Source organism: Oryx dammah, unplaced genomic scaffold, assembly GCF_014754425.2.
Source record: "Oryx dammah isolate SB20612 unplaced genomic scaffold, SCBI_Odam_1.1 HiC_scaffold_11, whole genome shotgun sequence".
Classification (NCBI taxonomy): Eukaryota; Metazoa; Chordata; class Mammalia; order Artiodactyla; family Bovidae; genus Oryx; species Oryx dammah.
The window spans coordinates 46,123,369-46,142,813 of NW_024070195.1; the positions used below are offsets into that span (position 1 = coordinate 46,123,369).

At 37.0% G+C, this 19,445-nt stretch overlaps 1 protein-coding gene across 1 annotated transcript in view; it reads right to left on the minus strand.

Moving 5' to 3' along the window:
* BMP5 (bone morphogenetic protein 5) overlaps nucleotides 1-19,445 on the minus strand; it is a 145,751-nt gene that overhangs the window by 65,094 nt on the left and 61,212 nt on the right. The window contains exon 2 of the mRNA XM_040249186.1: nucleotides 2,919-3,111. Within this exon, the coding sequence (XP_040105120.1) occupies nucleotides 2,919-3,111 (193 nt within the window). The remainder of the gene's footprint in view (nucleotides 1-2,918; nucleotides 3,112-19,445) is intronic.

Below are 19,445 nucleotides of genomic sequence, written 5' to 3' on the forward strand. Positions count from 1 at the left end.
ATGGACATGAGTTTGAGCAAGTTCCAGGAGTTGGTGATGGACAGGGAAGCCTGGAGTGCTGCAGTCCTTTGGGTCACAAAGAGTCGGACACAACGGAGCAACTGAATTGAACTGAACTGGACAGGACAAAATCACAAAGCAGCAACAGTACTTAATAGTAAATATTAAAAAATGTGAACTTGGTAGAACTGAATTAATATTCAGCTGAATTCAGTGAGTTAGATATTTCAAAATAATGTTCATTAAATTGAATAGAATCCTATCCGAGTTATGCCATTCTAGAGTCTGGAATGGTAGGGTGAGAAAATATCAATCAAGGAGATACATGTAGTTTAGATTTCAGAAATCATTTTCAAAGAGTTAGGAAAAATATCAGTGAAATTCTGGATCTTACAGTAATTAATACAGTAATACAATAATATTAAAATAAGTAAAGACTTAACCAAATTATACCCAAGAATAGTGATAGAGCAGTCAGAGTACATGTTTACCAGTTATAATTAGAGAAATACCATAGTTTCAAACTAGACAAATGTTTCATTTTTGGAGAGAAGTGAAATTTTCCAAAACTATTATATCTGATTAAGCATCAATACTCATAAATATTTCAAAATGTATTATTAATAAAACTCAGCATATGTTCATTCATAAATAAACCTATAAATATCAATGAATAATTATTAAATAATTATAAATATTAGCATTATTTTCTAATTACAAGTGTATTTGTCCTTTATTTTCATCATTGTTATTATGTCTTAAATTATCTAACTGTAGTTAACATACTTACAACATAGAATGAAAACAAGCTCAAAGCATAGCTAGTTCAGTGGAGGACATTCAAAAATATCCTGAGCAGATAGAGCAATGGACCTAAATAAAAGTTAGGACCTTTAATTGTGGTCAGTGTAAATGTCTATATTTAGATTCAAACAAATTAATAGGGGCCTGGTGTACAAACAGTTCCTGTAAAAAATACTTGGCATGTTGAATAACAAGGTACAAATTTAACATACATAAAAATATATTGCGAATAGTCAAAAAGTAAGATAATTCAAGCATTTTAGGATATGTCCATGGACGAAGTAGCTGCAGTCCATGGGGTCACTGAGCAACTTCACTTTCACTTTTTACTTTTCAGTTTCATGCACTGGAGAAGGAAATGGCAACCCACTCCAGTGTTCTTGCCTGGAGAACCCCAGGGATGGGGGAGCCTGGTGGGCTGCCATCTATGGGGTTGCACAGAGTTGGACACAACTGACGTGACTCAGCAGTAGCAGCAGCATGGAGGAAGTACCCCATTCATGGCTAATGATAATTTCAAAATTGTAAATCATATCAAACAAATTCATAGTTCTGATTCTAAAAATAAAAAATTATTTAAGACACTGTCCCTTCTTTCAGGATGTCACAAGCCCACATGTCAAAACAGACATAGTTAAAAGAGAAATATAAATGAAGGATTTATTAACTATGGCAATATAATTAAATAGTATTTGGTTATTATTTTCAATTCTAGTCATTTAATTTTAAAAGACACCACCATTATTTAGTACTTTTTAAAGAATAAAGTAGTGAGAAAATAATTAGTATCTTTTTATAAATGGAACCACCAGACTGAGATTTAAAAACAAACAAAAAAACTCACCCATAAACAAGTAGCTATTATGTGTTACAGCTGAAAAAAGAGCAGAGATGTTTCTGCTTTGAAATCACTGCTCAGAAAATAACAGTGTACAGAGATAAGCTTCTATTAAGGTGTGTCCTATTGAACTAGTGTTTCATAGGATATTAAGGATAACCAAAGGAAAAGATTCTGTAGTTGAATAATTTTGAAGACCAGGTAAAACTAAACTGACAGGTTTCTTTGTTGACAAGACTTTACTATTCTGATATTAATGGTGAAGCACCTAAAACACAGTCAGACAAGTAGACTTTTGAAATGCATTTGACCCCAGAAGCATTTTATTCTCTTCTTTCACTGAGTATTATAAGGAGTTAGTTTCTATGGAACACTCACAGGAAAATCCTGTACACTCTAACACCAAAAAAAAAAAAAAAAAAAATGTCAGGAGCTAGAAATATTCAATAAGGAGAGAGAGGCCTCCGCAGGTTCATGACAGGTGTCTTTCTAAATGTTTGTCTTGTCAAAAAAGAACATAATATTTCATCAAAGTGGAAATCTAGATTTAATGAATGGAGAACAAATTCCACCTCAACATAAAATCTCAATGAGAATTTTAAAAAAAAAATGTAAGAGCAGTCCAACAAAAGTGCTTATCAGTTGTCAAAGGTTTTATATAAATAAAAGGTTTACCAATTTCTATATTGGTGGAAGGTCTGAAAATACCACTAAAGTCTCTTTCTAATTCTTATATTTGATAGCTCATTTGCAGTAAAATTATCAGCTGAGGTTTTCATACATTTAGTAGTTCAGATTCTCTGTCCATTTTTGTACCATTTTGAATTAAGCATTTTATAGACAGAAGACATAGAGATTAGCTGTCCGAATTTACTGCAAATACAAAACCCATTTAACAAGTATACACAGTTTACACTTAACACCAGGAAAAAAATAAAGTCACTGTTACTTAAAAGACAAGTGATTTAAATAATGTTAATCATACATTCCGTATGTGCAGAATTAAAATGGAAGTTTTCTCATTTTAGAAACGAGGAAACAGGCCTGGAGAACACACACAGGGGAGCATAAGACAGGTCGTCAGGAGTACGAAAAAGCTGTGAAATATACGAGGCACGTTTCAGTCAGTTACATGCGTCTTCCACGTGTCTATACATGGCTTGGTGCCATCACATGCAAACAAGCATGATTCGACACATTACACGGGTGATCAACGGATTTTACTACAGTGTAACGTGCATCTGCTAGGATGGTAAGTCAAATGAAATACTGATACCTATTTGTGTATTCCTTGATGATCTGATATATGCTAATCTTAATCGTTTCATTTTCAAACCGGCCGTTGCTCCTATCCTTGTATATCCGGAATTCTGCAGCCGTCACTGCTTCTCCTTGAGGAATCTGCGTAAGATCGAACCGGAATTCTTTGTAATGCCTTCGCTGGTGCGAAAAATCTTTATCTCTTTCAACTGAAACCAACAAACAGAAAAGGAAGCAAAATGTTAGTCCTTTATTAAGTATGGAAATTAATGGTAAATTCTTTCACTTTGGAAAACAAACAAGCAGGATGTTATAAAACTGGGAAAACACTAAAACCACAGACTCATACGTGTTTCTAGTTAAAGGAAATTCCACAAACCAACAGCCTTTAGTTCAAAAGCAATATAACCTCTGCGGTTTTATACAAATTCCTGGCTCCTAAATGGAAAGGTTATCCAAAAATGTTTTTTAAAGGGATGGTTGTAAAGTTATTACTAGTGTGTGTATCCAGTACCGGAACAGAGGAGGCTTCATACAAGAATTAGGACTCTGTGATAGAAAGCTCCAGAGTTCCAGGTGAGGTCAGCGGTGAGATTTAGTACAGCCAAGGGAGGAAAATCGGAAGGCGGCCCAGGGAGCTGCCGGCACAGCGGGACTGTGTTTATGAAATTTCAGAGGTCAAGGAAATAAAACAAATTCATTTTCACAAGGAAGATTATTTCTAAAATGTCTTCCCAGGAGAGTTTTTTCCTCCTTTTAGCAAATGCAGTGCTTTTTTTTTTTTTTAATGCATTTTCATTAGTTTTTAGTGGTTACTGAGTGCAACCTCCCCAATCGCCCCCCACCCACCCCCGCGCCCCCGGCCTCTGCACCGGTGGTGCAGCAGCATCCAGTTTCCTAGCCCTCCGCCTGTTTTTAGGCTCTGTAATTGAGAGGGGAACGATTCCGCCTTCAGCAACCTTCCTACCAAAAGAGGTCAGAGAATTTTTCCTCTTGGGAATGTGAAGGAGTGTTGAACTCAGGACAGGAAGTGTCAGGCATATCATTACATAATCTGGCTTTATAAAATGCTGTATTGCTTGATACAGTCTATGCTTGTTATCCACCAGGGGTCTTGGCCTTCCCTAATCAATAGAAATTGATCAGAGGTCAGACAAGTCTTTACTGGGGCCCCTGTTACAGCAGCAGGGAGCAAAAGCAATAGATGCCCTTGTTTGGTGCTGAGGAGAGGGTGGCAGTGAGCTGGCTCCTTATATGAGCTGAGGGTAGAAGTGGGTCCCAGGTCAGGCCAGAGGGATGGGTCAGGCGGTGCTGTGCGCAGAGGGCATGTGTAGGACCCTGCTTTTGCTCTCAACACCCTGTTTTTGCTCCAGGCTCTTTAGAAGTGGCAGTTGAGTTTTTGATCTTTTTGTATTTGTTGTCTCTATTTTGCCCCAACTGGCATACATATAGTTATTTTTAGCCCCTTATAGTTTCTTTGTATTTTTTTTACTCAAGAAGACCAGTCCAGGTGCAGGCACTGCAGTGAGGAGTCCTGCATCCCACCTTGTCTCATGCTGGGTACCAAAGTCTTTCTTAAAGAGCCACCTAATGAAAGGGCACATGTTTAGTAATGACATATCATTTGATGGAATTAAGTTTTGCAGCATTGGTAGGTTTCTTAAAATCTCACTTATCTCAGATAATATTGGACAATGAAGCCTGGCAGATGATGGTCCAAAGAGAAATGACTGAAGCAATTTAGCATGCATAGGACAGGTTACAAAAAATCCACTGCAAAGTACTGTGTTCCAAGTGTCTCACAAACCTACAATAATATTTTTTACATACATTCAGTGATGTTTCATTGTTAAAATGTCATTAAAGAAGATAAAAGATGTATGCTATAAAAACGACTCCCAAAGGTTGTTAATGGCATTAAGATACAAGAATATTTTTAGGAGATTAATTAAAATGTCATTACCAACGTTGCTGGAAATTTATGACATTGGGGTCCTAAACCAGAGGAAAGGTCAGGATTAAGAAAGAGAGAAGGCAGTCATGATCATTGAGGAGTGATTTTGGGGAATCAACGCTGTTGGACACTTAAGTACCAGCATCAGACAGGTTCCAAGTCTGAGAGGAAGCTCATGATAAAGAAACCCACAATTCTTTGCCTTTATCCTCAAAAATAATCTCTGGTTTATTTTCCCTAGAGGAGTAGCAGGTGGTTTAGGAGAGCAAGAAGCTCAGCCCCACTCCCACCTTAGATACCTAGCCCAGCAAAAAGGAAAAAGTAAGCTATGCCTGGAGGCATCTTCATCCCATGAACTTGGAGAGAACAGTGCTCTCAGGCTGCCTGGCTACACCAACACTATCTCCCATGACTCATGAACTTTTGTTTTATTTAAATATCATTATCTTGGTCCTAAGGGCTTCCCTTGTGGTCCAGCTGGTAAAGAATCCACCTACAATGTGGGAGACTTGGGTTTGACCCCTGGGTTGGGAAGATTCCTGGAAAAGCGAAAGGCTACCCACTCCAGTATTCTGGCATGGAGAATTCCATGGACTGTCCATGGTATTGCAAAGAGCTGAACATGACTTAGCAACTTTTACTGGTCCTAAAAGAGGTTCATTCCTGGAGAAATTAATTTACCTTTCCCTAAATAAGGAAGAGACCGCATTTTTAATATCCTGTTGTGTTCCATAAATTAAATCGCTTTTTTGTCTAAACTTCAGCTGGCTATAGTGTAGTCTGCTATGAACAAGTCTCCACCTCCAAAGTGTAAGGGCAGAAAATTACCTACAAACAGGATTTCTAATAGCTAGAGTGTACATATGAATTTAAAATTAGCCAAAACTCTTTTTTTACATAGCACTACATTTAATTCACTGTAAATGTCTTCTTTTCTGATCGTAATTGAGACAAAACAGATGACATAATGAAACATATTTAAATAAAACTGTTTTAAGCATTTTATTAACATTAACACATGACACTCTACAACAATCTGTGGGGTAGGTTCTATTATCATCCTAATTTTGAAGATGAAGAAACTGAGGAGGCAGAGTAAAGAAACTTTACCAAATAATTTGAATCTGTTAGGTAGAAAGTTAGGCATCAGCAACAAGGGGTGGCCTGTCGAAAAGGGATGCAAGCTGATCTCTAAACTCCATGCCAGGCACACCCAGGAGAGCTCACAGATATGCTTCAAAGTAACCACAGAGACTTTTCCACTCCTGCACAGGCACCCTAGATATACAGGCGGTGCAAAATAACCCCAGGGGCTTCTCTAAGTAACCTTGGGCAAAGGAGTCCATTAAGGGCTCATGAATATTTTACATTTAATTATAACAGACATAAACAACACAGCTTGTTGTTATATAACTTGCAATTATCAATTGGCCTTGAGGGTAGGCCCGTTTGAATTCCCTTTAACTGATTGGTGGTGGGTACAAGTCCTACTCTGCACAGGGCATAGCGAAAAGTAGGAACTGGAAGTATGAAAGGGGGAGGCCAAGAGGGATCAATAGGAAGGATGAGAACTACTTTGGGGTCAGCCTGCTCCCATGTCTTGGGAGTGTCTGTCTTATAAAAGATCTGTGAGCTGAACTGAGCTGTAACTTCTCTGTTGTTCTACACCTTTTACTCCATTGCTCCAGATTTTTGTTGTGACAAGATAAGAACCGAGGAAGAGAAATAAACTGACCTGATAGATCCAAGAACTTGAACCAAACTGTGATTCTTAACACGAGGCTGGGTTGCTTGTGCTAAGAGACTGTTACTTTGTCCTAACTAAGTATTTATGCTTTAATAAAGATCAGATACATTAGAAATTTGGGATTAACAGATAAACACTACCATATATAAAACAGGGAAACAACAAGGACCTACCCTATAGCACAGGGAACTATACTCAATACCTTGTAATAACCTATAATGGAAAAGAATCTGAAAAAGAATATATATATATGCATATATATATATATATGCATACATATATATATGAATCATTTTGCTGCACACTTGAACCTAACACAACATTGTAAATAAACTATATTTCATTTTTTAAAAAAGGAAATAAAAGATCTGAAATTTTGCATTTACAAGTCCAAAATCCAAAAAACTCTGTAAACTGAAATTTTGGCTTTAGCTTCAACTGGCAGAAAAACTGAAAATTAACCAATTTGAGATGATTTTTAAAGTCCCCATTTATCCCCACTTTATATTTATTGCTTTGCTGCAGAAATGTTCTGTTTGTTTGAGTGGGTGGCACTGATCCAGACTCTGCTTGAGAAATTCCACACTTTAGACTCTAAGCACTCATCAGTCATTCCAAAGTATATATTCTCTATTCTGAAAGTCAATATTCAAAATTCTGAGTGATAACAACCATTATTCAATTTTCCATTAACAATCAATTTTGCTTTTGAAATTTAGACAAAAATAACTGTAATTCTGGACATCAGAACTTTGACATGAGTTTGTTAAGGTCCAGTCTAAAGCATGCACCTCCATGATGCAGACGAGTATTGAATTCATATTATGTAAAGTCATCTACTGTTCTGGAATCCCCTGTGAGATGTTAGTGTAATAAAGTGGAAAGCTAGAGTTTCAGCTGTTATTATAAAATTTCAGTTTTCTAATCCAGGCTCTTTAACCTAACCCCTTAAGGGGGCAGATTTTCAAAGAGTTTAATAAAATTTTATATTAAATATACCACACAGAATAAAGTTGCAGAGCAGATTTGTCCAGCAATTCAAATTCCTATATCCTACTGCTTTGAATTATAATTGCACCAGTAAATTCCAGGGGACATGTTGCAATGAGTAATGGAATAAAAGTAGTATTTATATAGCCTTGCACTCCTAATGATGCTCACAAATATTCACAAGGTAATCTCAGTTACTTAGGGAAGTGTCAAATACTAATATCCCCAACTTAAGAATAAGAAATTGGGTGATGACAGCTAGGCGGTAACAGATGTCCGTCTTCTAAAGCTCATTATAAATCTTTGTTCAATGTCCATACCACCTACATAATGACATCCTACTTAGGGACTAGTTCATTGTTAGTACAGGTGACTCTTGAACAATACAGGGGCCAGGAAAACTGACCTTCTGCACAGTCAAAAATCTGTAAGTTTGACTCCACAAAACTACTAATAGCCTACTGTTGACTGGAAGCCTTACTTATATCATAAACTTTTGATTAACACATATTTTGTATGTTATATCTATGTATATTGTATGCATTCATGACATAGTTAACTTTTCTTAATTTTTCTGATTTTTCTAGGTCATTATGTTCATGTCTGAGCTTTTTCAAACTGCTTCAGATCTCCGAAAATGTTTCCAATATGTTTATTGAAAAAATCTACATATTAGTGGATCCATGCAGTTCCAACTGTGTTGTTTTGGGGATCAACTGTATATTTCAACAATCTTTATCAGCAATACACAAGAATGTGGAGGACAGGTGAAGTAGCAAGGGTTTGATCACCAGTGTATAATCAGCATCTAACCCAACAAAATATTGATTCAAAGAAATCTCCTAATAAACTTTGGTTGAATGAAAGACTCTGAATAGATGAAAGGCTGTTTCTGTCTTTTCCTTCAGCACCATCAAGCCACATTCCCCACTGACTGACTGAGGGCATCCTGATTTATTTGCCTCTCATTTGGGGGGTGGGGGCATATATTTTATTTACTTCTCGCAACTTTACTTATGTCCTTAAGCTTCTCTTACTTGCTCAAGGGCCCACAGCCTATAATTGGGAGAGAACAGATTTCAACCCAAGATCAAGATGTCAGCTTCACAAGCCCCAGCAAGACACTGTGTGTTTGCTTTTCCTGGATGTCATTTTGTTTGTTCATTTTGTCTAATTATCCCTCAGGAGAGTTGATCTTTCAATGCTTTCATTCTCTTCTATGAGATGTTCCTACCCTAGAAAAGATGCCTTACATTCTGAACTCCACTCATTCTAGAAATCACTCCCTCCAACATTTATCTTAGAAAACATTATATTATATTCACTTGTTTAATACTTACTCCACTTCTTATCCAAGGAGATGTTTATGAACAAGCAAGCAATTGTATTCACAAGTTGAATTAATATTATATAATATTTCTTTTTCTTTCTTTCTTTCTTTTTTTTTTTGTAGCCACATTGCATGGCTTGTGGGATCCCAGTTCTCCAAATAAGGTTCCCTGAAGTGGAAGACAGAGTCTAACCACTGAACTGCCAGAAAAGTCTTTATATAATATATCTGTTAGCAAACAAGGTCATCCTTTTCCTACAACTACATTTTAAAATAATTGTAACTCACTAGCTTTTAGCTTTCTCCATCAGACCTACTACCAAAGCAACACTTCCAAAATAGATGAATGAGAACACATACATTTCATATTCTTTAAATGTAAGCTTTTTACAGGAGCTATCTTTGCCTTTTTCATATTGTGATTACTTTTATATTAAATATATTGTTTCTCTGTATATTACACTGTGTTACATAACTCAATGCAATTGTAAATGGCTTGAAAAGCTTAAAAGATAATAAACAAGTAGAAAAATCATTACAATGTGTACAAAATATTTGGAGGTTTTGATTCACAATGTATTAAATATTTGGATCTTTCAATTCATTATTTTACTTCTGTGTTAAATCAACAAATGCTCTGCATGAGTTTCCAATACAACCTTATTATCATTTCTAATAAAGTCTGCATTACAAGATTAAGATCTGCCAGATCTTATAAAAACCATAACTGTCAATATCAAGAGTAGAAAAGATCTCATTGCCAGACAAGACAAATAAAAACAAAAAGTGAAACAAAACAATAAAAAAGAAGGGTGAGCTCACTCAAGTCACACCAAACTTGTCCATGGGGATAAAATGACACAGGGGTTGAAACAGGCTGAGACCAGGAGGTTAACACATGTTTCTGGTGGGGATCATTTCTTCATCCCACAACACTTCACTGTTTCTCTCACATGAAATGCAAAAAAGAGTATAGGAACAAATATGTGCTCAATTGCTCAGTCATGTCTGACTCTTTGCAACCCCAAGGACTGTAGTCCACCAGGCTCCTCTGTCCATGGGGATTCTCCAGGCAAGAACACTGGAGAAGGTTGCCACATATGCCCTCCTCAAGGGGATCTTCCCAATCCAGGGACTGAACCCAGGTCTCCCGCATTACAGGTGGATTCTTTACCAGCTGAGCCACCAGGGAAGCCCAAGACTACTAGAATGGGTAGCCTATCCCTTGTCCAGGGGAACTTCCCAACCCAGGAATCAAAGCAGGGACTCCTGCATTGCAGGTAGATTCTTTATCAGCTGAGCTACTTGGGAAGCCCTTAGGAACAAATATAGCTAGACTTAAAACGTACATCTTTATCAATTGATTCACCTTTGAAGATTGTATTTAAAAAGAGAAAAAGACAACCTGCCTAGACTTCTGTTTTCTTATCTGCTTATGTATCTAACCAGATCAATGGGCTATATTTTGCCAACCAGCCATGCAAATACAACCCAAATGCCACAGGCTCCTCTCCCACTGTTGTTTGTGATACACTCTTGTTTAGAAGATTGTTACATGAAAACCAGCGAAGATCACCATACATTAAACATGTGCATCAACACAGGGTTGTTTAACATTTGAGCTGATGGTGGCCCACAGCGCTCTCTACAAAAATGAAAGATTTGCTTCCAATACACACACACACACACACACACACACACACACCCCAACTCACAGAAAAAAAACATCAAAAAGTCAGCAAAATTAATACAGCTTACCACTCAAAACAGAATTGTAATGATGATGGGAAATGTACCTCCTTCTGCTTTCAGAAAGCATGTTTTGTGTCTTCCAAACGTTTCCATCTACAAACCACCTAGAACAACTGAAAGGTCACCTACACTGACAGAAACAGAGGATGGATTTATTTTTATAGTTTATTTTAAAAGTGGCAACATCAAAGCATGTGAGAGGTAATATATGAATCAGAAGATTCACATTCCATGAGTAATGGGCTGAGAGTGAAAAGAAACAGGATTGCCTTTATAGAAGCCCCAAACTACATTCTAAATGCTTTAAATTGCCAAAGTTCTGCAAAGACTAAGCTTCTTGTGTTCAAAGACAAGACATACACTGAGGCATTTTCTTGTTGAGATATAACTTTACAGAAGTCAATGACTGATGGCATTCCATTTTTTCCAAACAGACACCTCTCTGAATGACTTTATCATAAGTAGAAATTGGATAGAAATGTCCTGACTAAATATTTTGCTGTCTGCAATATCTGAAGAGTAGGGCTAATTAACAGAGAATTGCAGTTTTATCTATTTAGTGATTTATCTGCCGTTCTAAGGGGATGCATCCATGGGTAATCAGTCTTAATCTCCCACACAGGGCTGGAACTTGGAAGATTCAAACAGAACCAGTAGCTGCAAGGCAAAGATAGCATTTTCCCAGGAGCACAGCCAGCTGTTGAAAGAATACAGATCATTGTTTGCTGCTGAGTGCAAAAAATCATTAAGAGATTACTCATAGAATTATTAATCTGTATTACATTTTAAAGTGAAAAAAAAAAAGCAAAGCTGTCATGTGACTCCCGAGATGTCTCACTCTGCGAGGCATACCTCACTGACTAGTCCACCGAGAAACATAAACTTGGGCCTATAAAGGCCTATTCATTGGTCAGTGAATGCACACGTTACATGTTTCTTTGAAAGGATAACCATCCCAGAGAGTGTGGTAAACTCCAGATTCCAGAAACCCTAAGAGCCTCTTAATACCATAGCCATGTGTGACTTGAAAAAGGGAAAACTGTCCCCTGGAATGGTCTATTGCAAAGAACAATTTCAGTTGACTTCTGAATGTCCTATAGTTGAAGTCTTCCTACTGGTGCTCATAAATGCTTCATGAATATAGTTTTATAAGGAGGAAAAATTGCAAAACAATCATGAGATGGTTAAATTATTTAAATTTTGTCCTGTGATAGGTAAAGAAATTAATTTCCTGAATTAATTAAAACAATGCTGCACATAATTTTGAAATTGACAAAATCAAATTACCAATCCAATATTTATATATTACTTTGCTTTAAAAATATGAGCAATTTAGGGACCCAAAGAATTAAAGCTGAGATATACAGAACAGACTTGTGACTGCCAAGTAGGAGGGAGGTGTGAGAGGGAGGGGGTGGGAGTTTGGGATTAGCAGGTACAAACTATTATATATAGGATGGATAAACAACAGGTCCTGCTGTAGAGCACACGGAGCAAAATTCAATATCCTGTGATAAATCATATGGAAAACAATATGAGGAAGCATATATATGCATAATTGAGTCACTTTGCTGTAGAGCAGAGATTAAACACAACTTTGTAAATCAACTATAGTTCATTAAGTCTTCTACAAAAAGAGCTTTGGAACTGGAAGGAAGATTGTCTTAAGGTTTCCTCTCACTTCTCAGACTGGATGGGGCCCAGCACTCAGCCATCAGTGGTTATTAGAATTCAATAATAATAGTTAAATCAAGAATTGAAATAAAAACTGATATGTTCAATAATAAACAGTAATAGCAATAAATTAAGTACCTGTTGATTTTATAAGATTAAGACATTTTCATTTTAAACTTTTTCTCCCTTCCTTGATCCAATCCCAGTCCTGGCTGTCAGGGAGCTGCTTTTCTCTCTCTGGTCTTCCATATACACACATCTTGATTATCCTGAAAATGGCCATGGTGCTACCTCTAACTTTATTCAAGCCAAAAATATTCACTGGATAACTGCTCTGGGTCAGACCCTAATCATTAAGGAGATCTGAGAAGCAAAGAGCTAGGAGCTCAGGATGAGAAGAACAGACGTGGAGAAGCACCATGCGGCACCGTGGGGTGGGGTTTTGAGGAAGATGTGTGTGGGGACAGAATAACGAAGGAAGGGGCAACACAGGGTGCCGGAGGCTTCAAGGGGAGGTCGTCTGAACTTGGGCTTAAAGAATCATCACCACACGTAGAGAAAGGAGTTTGTATAGGTGGAATTAGATGTGAAATTCAGGGCCACAGGAGTGAATAATAAATAGTTCACTGTCCTTGCACATGGTGGGTTGAGGGTTGACCTAGATCCTAGACCTAAGATCCTCTAAGACGCTTCCCATATGTTCAAAGTCCAAATCCCACTTCTTAAAATCTCCTACTTAAATATCCTTAAAATCTTCTATGTAAAAGGCAATGCCAAAGAATGCTCAAACTACCTCACAATTGCACTCATCTCACACACTAGTAAAGTAATGCTCAAAATTCTCCAAGCCAGGCTTCAACAATACGTGAACCGTGAACTTCCAGATGTTCAAGCTGGTTTTAAAAAAGGCAGAGGAACCAGAGATCAAATTACCAACATCTGTTGGATCATCGAAAAAGCAAGAGAGTTCCAGAAAGACATTTCTGCTTTATTGACTATGCCAAAGCCTTTGATGTGTGGATCACCACAAACTATGGAAAATTCGGAAAGAGATGGGAATACCAGACCACCTGACCTGCCTCTTGAGAAATCTGTATGCAGGTTAGAACTGAACATGGAACAACAGAGTGGTTCCAAATAGGAAAAGGAGTACGTCAAGGCTGTATATTGTCACCCTGCTTATTTAACTTATATGCAGAGTACATCATGAGAAACGCTGGGCTGGAGGAAACACAAGCTGGAATCAAGATGGCCAGGAGAAATATCAATAACCTCAGATATGCAGATGACACCACCCTTATGGCAGAAAGCAAAGAAAAACCAAAGAGCCTCTTGATGAAAGTGAAAGAGGGGAGTGAAAAAGTTGGCTTACAGCTCAACATTCAGAAAACGAAGATCATGGCATCTGGTCCCATGACTTCATGGGAAATAGATGGGGAAACAGTGGAAACAGTGTCAGACTTTATTTTGGCTCCAAAATCACTGCAGATGGTGATTGCAGCCATGAAATTAAAAGACACTTGCTCCTTGGAAGGAAAGTTATGACCATCCTAGACAGCCTATTAAAAAGCAGAGACATTAGTTTGTCAACAAAGGTCCATCTAGTCAAGGCTATGGTTTTTCCAGTGGTCATGTATGGATATGAGAGTTGGACTATGAAGAAAGCTGAGTATTGAAGAATTGATGCTTTTGAACTGTGGTGTTGGAGAAGACTCTTGAGAGTCCCTTGGACTGCAAGGAGATCCAACCAGTCCCTCCTAAGGGAAATTAGTCCTGAATATTCACTGGAAGGACTGATGCTAAAGCTGAAACTCCAATACTTTGGCCACCTAATGCAAAGAGCTGACTCATTTGAAAAGACCCTGATCCTGGGAAACACTGAAGGTGGGAGGAGAAGGGAACAATAGAGGATGAGTTGGTTGGACGGCATCACCGACTCAATGGACATGAGTTTTTATAAACTCCGGGAGTTGGTGATGGACAGGGAGGCCTGCCGTGCAGAAGTCCATGGGGTCGCAAAGAATTGGACATGACTGAGCAACTTAACTGATCTGAACTGACCTTAACATCTCTAGTTCGAATTCTTCAAAGACTACTTCGAAATCTCCCCCAAATTAATTTCTCCTGCTGGAAGCCTTAGTTCCCTAGCTCTTCCCTGGTGACTCAGATAACGAAGAGTCTGCCTTAATTGCAGGAGACCTGGCTTCAGTCCCTGGGTGGGCACAATCCCCTGGAGAAGAAAATAGCTACCCACTCCAGTGTTCTTGCCTGGAGATTCCATGGACAGAGGAGCCTGGCAGGCTACAGTCCATGGGGTCGCAAAGAGTTGGACACGAATGAGCAACTAACACTTTCACTTTAGTTCCCTAATCTATCCCTTGGACAACAAGGAGATCAAACCAGTCAATCCTAAAAGAAATCAACCCTGAATATCCATTGGAAGGACTGACACTCTAATACTTTGGTGATATTAGAGAGATTTTCAACATCCCTGAGACTTTATTTATCTATCTTTAACATGGAGATCGATCAGGAAAGGCTTTCTCCACAGTGTACTATAGAGGTTAAATAATATTTGAGAGAGAGGATCATTACATAGTTTCTGAAACAGAGCAATTTCTCAAAAAGAAGTAGCTCTCGTGTGAATTCCTTTCCATTTACATTATAATTATTATGTCACTTTATATTAATCCCATTGAATAAGATAGTTTAGAGGAATATCCATTTTGTCTTGTCCCTTTTCTTTGTATTTATACATATATCACAAAAACAGTAAATGATCAATAAAAATTTAACTGCACAAAATTGCTACCTGGCCTGAAACACAGCCATGCTGATGATCAAAAAGTCCATTTCTATATCTGGACTATAGACATATTAATAAAGATGACGACTATTATCATGTTTTAATTTTGTTATAATGTTTAACTTTGTTATCAAATTGAAAAGACAAATATTTTTGGTTTCTAATTTTGCTATGTAATTTTGTAATAGTTCCTTTTAACTTTTATTTGTTTAGTTATAGTTATATAATTAATTTTTCATATGTTGCTGTAGTGGCATTAAGAAAATCAGAGCAACTTGTATGCAGAACAAAGGCCTGTACGCAGGACAAGAAGCAACAGTTAGAACTGGACTTGAAAAAACTGGTTGTTTCAAAAGTGGGAAAAGAGTACATCAAGGCTGTATATTGTCACCCTGCTTATTTAACATCTGTGCAGAGTACACCATGTGAGATGCTGCTGGGCTGGATTAAGCTCAAGCTGGAATCAAGACTGAGGGGAGAAATATCAATAACCTCAGATATGCAGATGATAACACCCTAATGGCTGAAAGCAAAGAGGAACTAAAGAGCCTCTTGATAAAGGTGAAAGAGAAGAGTGAAAAAGCTGGCTTAAAACTCAACATTCAAAAACCAAAGATCATGGCATCCAGTCCCATTACTTCATGGCAAATAGATGGGGAGACAATGGAAACAGTGACAGACTTTATTTTCTTGGACTCCAAAAATCATTGTGGATGGTGACTGCAGCTGTGAAATTAAAAGACGTTTGCTCCTTGGAAGAAAAGCTATGACAAACCTAGGTAGCATATTAAAAAACAGAGACATGACTTTGCCAGCAAAGGTCCATCTAGTCAAAGCTATGGTTTTTCCAATAGTCATGTATGGATGTGAGAGTTGGTCCATAAAGAAAGCTGAGTGCTGATGAATTGATTCTTTAAAATTGTGGTGCTGGAGAAGACTCTTGAGAGTCCCTTAGACAGCAAGGAGATCCAACCAGTCAATCCTAAAAGAAATCAACCTGAGTATTCACTGGAAGGACTGAATCTCCAATACTTTGGTCGCCTGATATGAAGAGCTGACTCAATGGGAAAGACCCTGGTGCTGGGAAAGATTGAAGGCAGGAGGAGGAGGAGATAACAGAAGGTGAGGTGGTTTGATGGTATCATGGATTCATGGACATGAGTTTGGGCAAACTCGGAGATGATGAAGGACAGGGCTCACAAAGAGTCAGACACAACTTAGTGACTGAACAACAGCAACAAAGAAAATCAGGCTAGATTTTTACCACCGTGGGTAGTTAGAAAATAATTGTATTTACTCGATATCTTGTTTTAAATATTTCACGTCTACAAGATAGAGGACACAGCAGCATACATTTTGACATTCACACTCATTCAACATACTCATTTGAAATTCATTACTCATCAGTCCAGTCAAATTAGCAGGTCCTGAAACATTTCCGCTTTAAAGGAGTCTGAAAGTCACTTAGCTTTTTTACCCTGAAGACAATAAAGCATCCTGACATGTAGAAAATGTTTTTTTTTTTTTTATTATAGATGTTTTATACAGGAAATAATTATTTGGACTTTAAAGCAAATATTCATCTTTTGTGGGTTGGATGTTAATATTAAACTTCAAAAGTCAGTTTAGAATTAATATCCCCAGAGGATGGTACCTGATTAATTCATTCTGTGTAATAAAAAATGATTACTTAATGATGAGTGAATATACTTAGTATGTAAATAATGGATTTCAGTTAAACTGTATACAAATATTTGAGAAATTTTGTGTTTACCTACAAGAAGTCAATGTAAAAACACAACTATCTGATAATCACCTTTTGGTAAATATTTATCTTGTGTTCTTTTGTGGAAAAATCTGTGGACTTTGTAGATTGCCTGGCAGCTAGAGGTCAACCATCCCAATCGCACCAGATTTCACTGAATGACCTCATGAATCCGTCTGCTCCATTGGTAAAATAACACAGTTCATTTTTAACCACCTGAAGGTGACGGAGGTTACAGTAAATGGTATACAGCAAAGAGCCCTCTTTTACATCTTGGATACCATGAAATGAAATGATAGTTTATCTACAGCAAATACTTGTGGTTATCTGACAAAAACAGGTCAAAGGTTTTGTGAGTTTTCTCTGAAACTGCTCAGGGTCTTCGCTAATGACTGATAATTGGAAACAGAGGCTGGACTCCCAAATGTGATGGGTGACAGATGAGCAGTAGATTAATGTCAATACTTGGTTAGGAGACACTACAAGGTCAGGAGTTATAGGAATTAGCCATTGTGCTGCTGTGAAAAGGCAAACATCAAAAGTCTATTATCCCCTTAAGAGCTCTTCTCCAGGCCTGAAATCCATTCTCACTTGTTTTGGTTATAATTGAGAGATATCCTGATGCTATGATACATGTGATCTCAAAGTGAACCACTCACCCTAGTGTATCAATCGTTAGGGTTTGCAAGTTTTTATTTATACAATAAAGAAATACTGTTTTCATATCACATTTTTAGTGCACTCAATTGTTCATTTTGGAGAATTTCAGAAACATCTTGTCCAGGAAAAGAATAATAATCATCCTTAGTGGAAAAAAAGGAAAACTAGAAAACTTGCCATTAAGTGTGTTCAAAATTTCTCTATGGGGGGAAATGAAGGAAGTTTAAGACATTTGCATTGTTTAAAGGATATGAGAATTTCTGTAGCTGAACAAATAAATGTGTTTCTCGAGTGAGCTGCCTTAAATTTGAAATCAATATGATAACTTTTATAGAGTTCACTCAAGTTCAATCTGTGGTTCAAGCTGAACTACATTTTTTCTGCCTGATGGGTTGCATCAATGAAGTTTGGTATAGGAAGGAGGACACAGAGAAATGTGACTGGACTTAAAGCCATATCAAGTTATCAGAAACACAATTACGTGGTTTTATAGGTTTTTAATAAAGGAATAAAATAGTATATATGAATGTATTACCTATATGCTCTATAACTAATTCATCTGTTCTGCTTAGGCAAAGCCTATACGTGGTCATGGTGGCCCAAGTTTATTTCCTATAGTTGCTATTGCTGCCCCTGGCACCAAATTTTAAGCTTGACAACAACAGTTCTGCTTGTCTCATTGCTCTGTACTCCATTCCTTCTTCAATCTCTGATACATAGTAGGTGAGGAATATACATGGGAAGAGAATAAATATGAGAATATAGGCATTTATGTCTGATTCTGTTTCTTTTTGTTTGTTTCAGGAGGGAGAATAAATACAAACTCCAATAAATGAACCTACTGGGCTTCCATTTGTGGCTCAGCTGGCAAAGAATCCACCTGCAACACAGGAGACCTTGGTTCGATCCCTGGGTTGGGAAGATCCCCTAGAAAATGGAAAGGCTGCCCACTTTGGTATTTTGGCCTGGAGAATTCCAGGGACTGTATAATCCATGGGGTCTCAAAGAGTCGGACATGACTGATCGACTTTCACTTTCACTTTTCCATTGACCCAACTAAGCCAAAAGCCCCTCAACCATTTGTTCTTTTTCAAAAAATTGAAGTCTGGTTGATTTACAATTTAACCATTTATTCTTAAATAAGTCTTGCTCATGTTTCAAAACAGTATTCTTCCTAATGGTATATTTCTTTTTCCTTTCTTCTTTGAAAAGGATTCAAATAAATAAGGATAACTTATTACCCTAATATTTTATATTTATTTTGTTTCCACCAACTAGAATGATACTTAAAGACAAATGCTGAAATAATAGAATCTCTTATTCTTCAACGGATATATATTACTCTTATGGAAGAAGAAAAAGGTAATAGAAAAATTAACATTGGTATATTTTATGGTTATTAATAGAATTATACTTAAAATAATTTGCAAAATGAATCATATGCTGTAGAAAGAATATTTATGTATTTTAATATAATGTATATATTCTGTTAATTTTTCTCTATTTCTATAAAAACATGAATTTCTCCTCTGCAATATGTAATATAAACAAATATTTGGTAACATGTTCATAATATTTTTAATCTTCTTCCAAAAATAACAAAAATAGTTGCTTCTTTCAGAAATATGTTTTGTTTTTTTAGTTTCTTTTTCATTATAAAAAATTATTAGAACTGTTTTTATTTGGTATGTTTTGCTAGCATCATCCTTGAAAGTGAAAGTTCATTTCATCAGTCTGAGTGTTTAAAGATAGGAACTGGAATACATAATACATGACTTGTTTAAACATTTCTTTGCAATACATTATTAAAATTGTGTTAGATGAATCAATACATTGTATTAAAAATGCTTTTTATAATTGGAGAC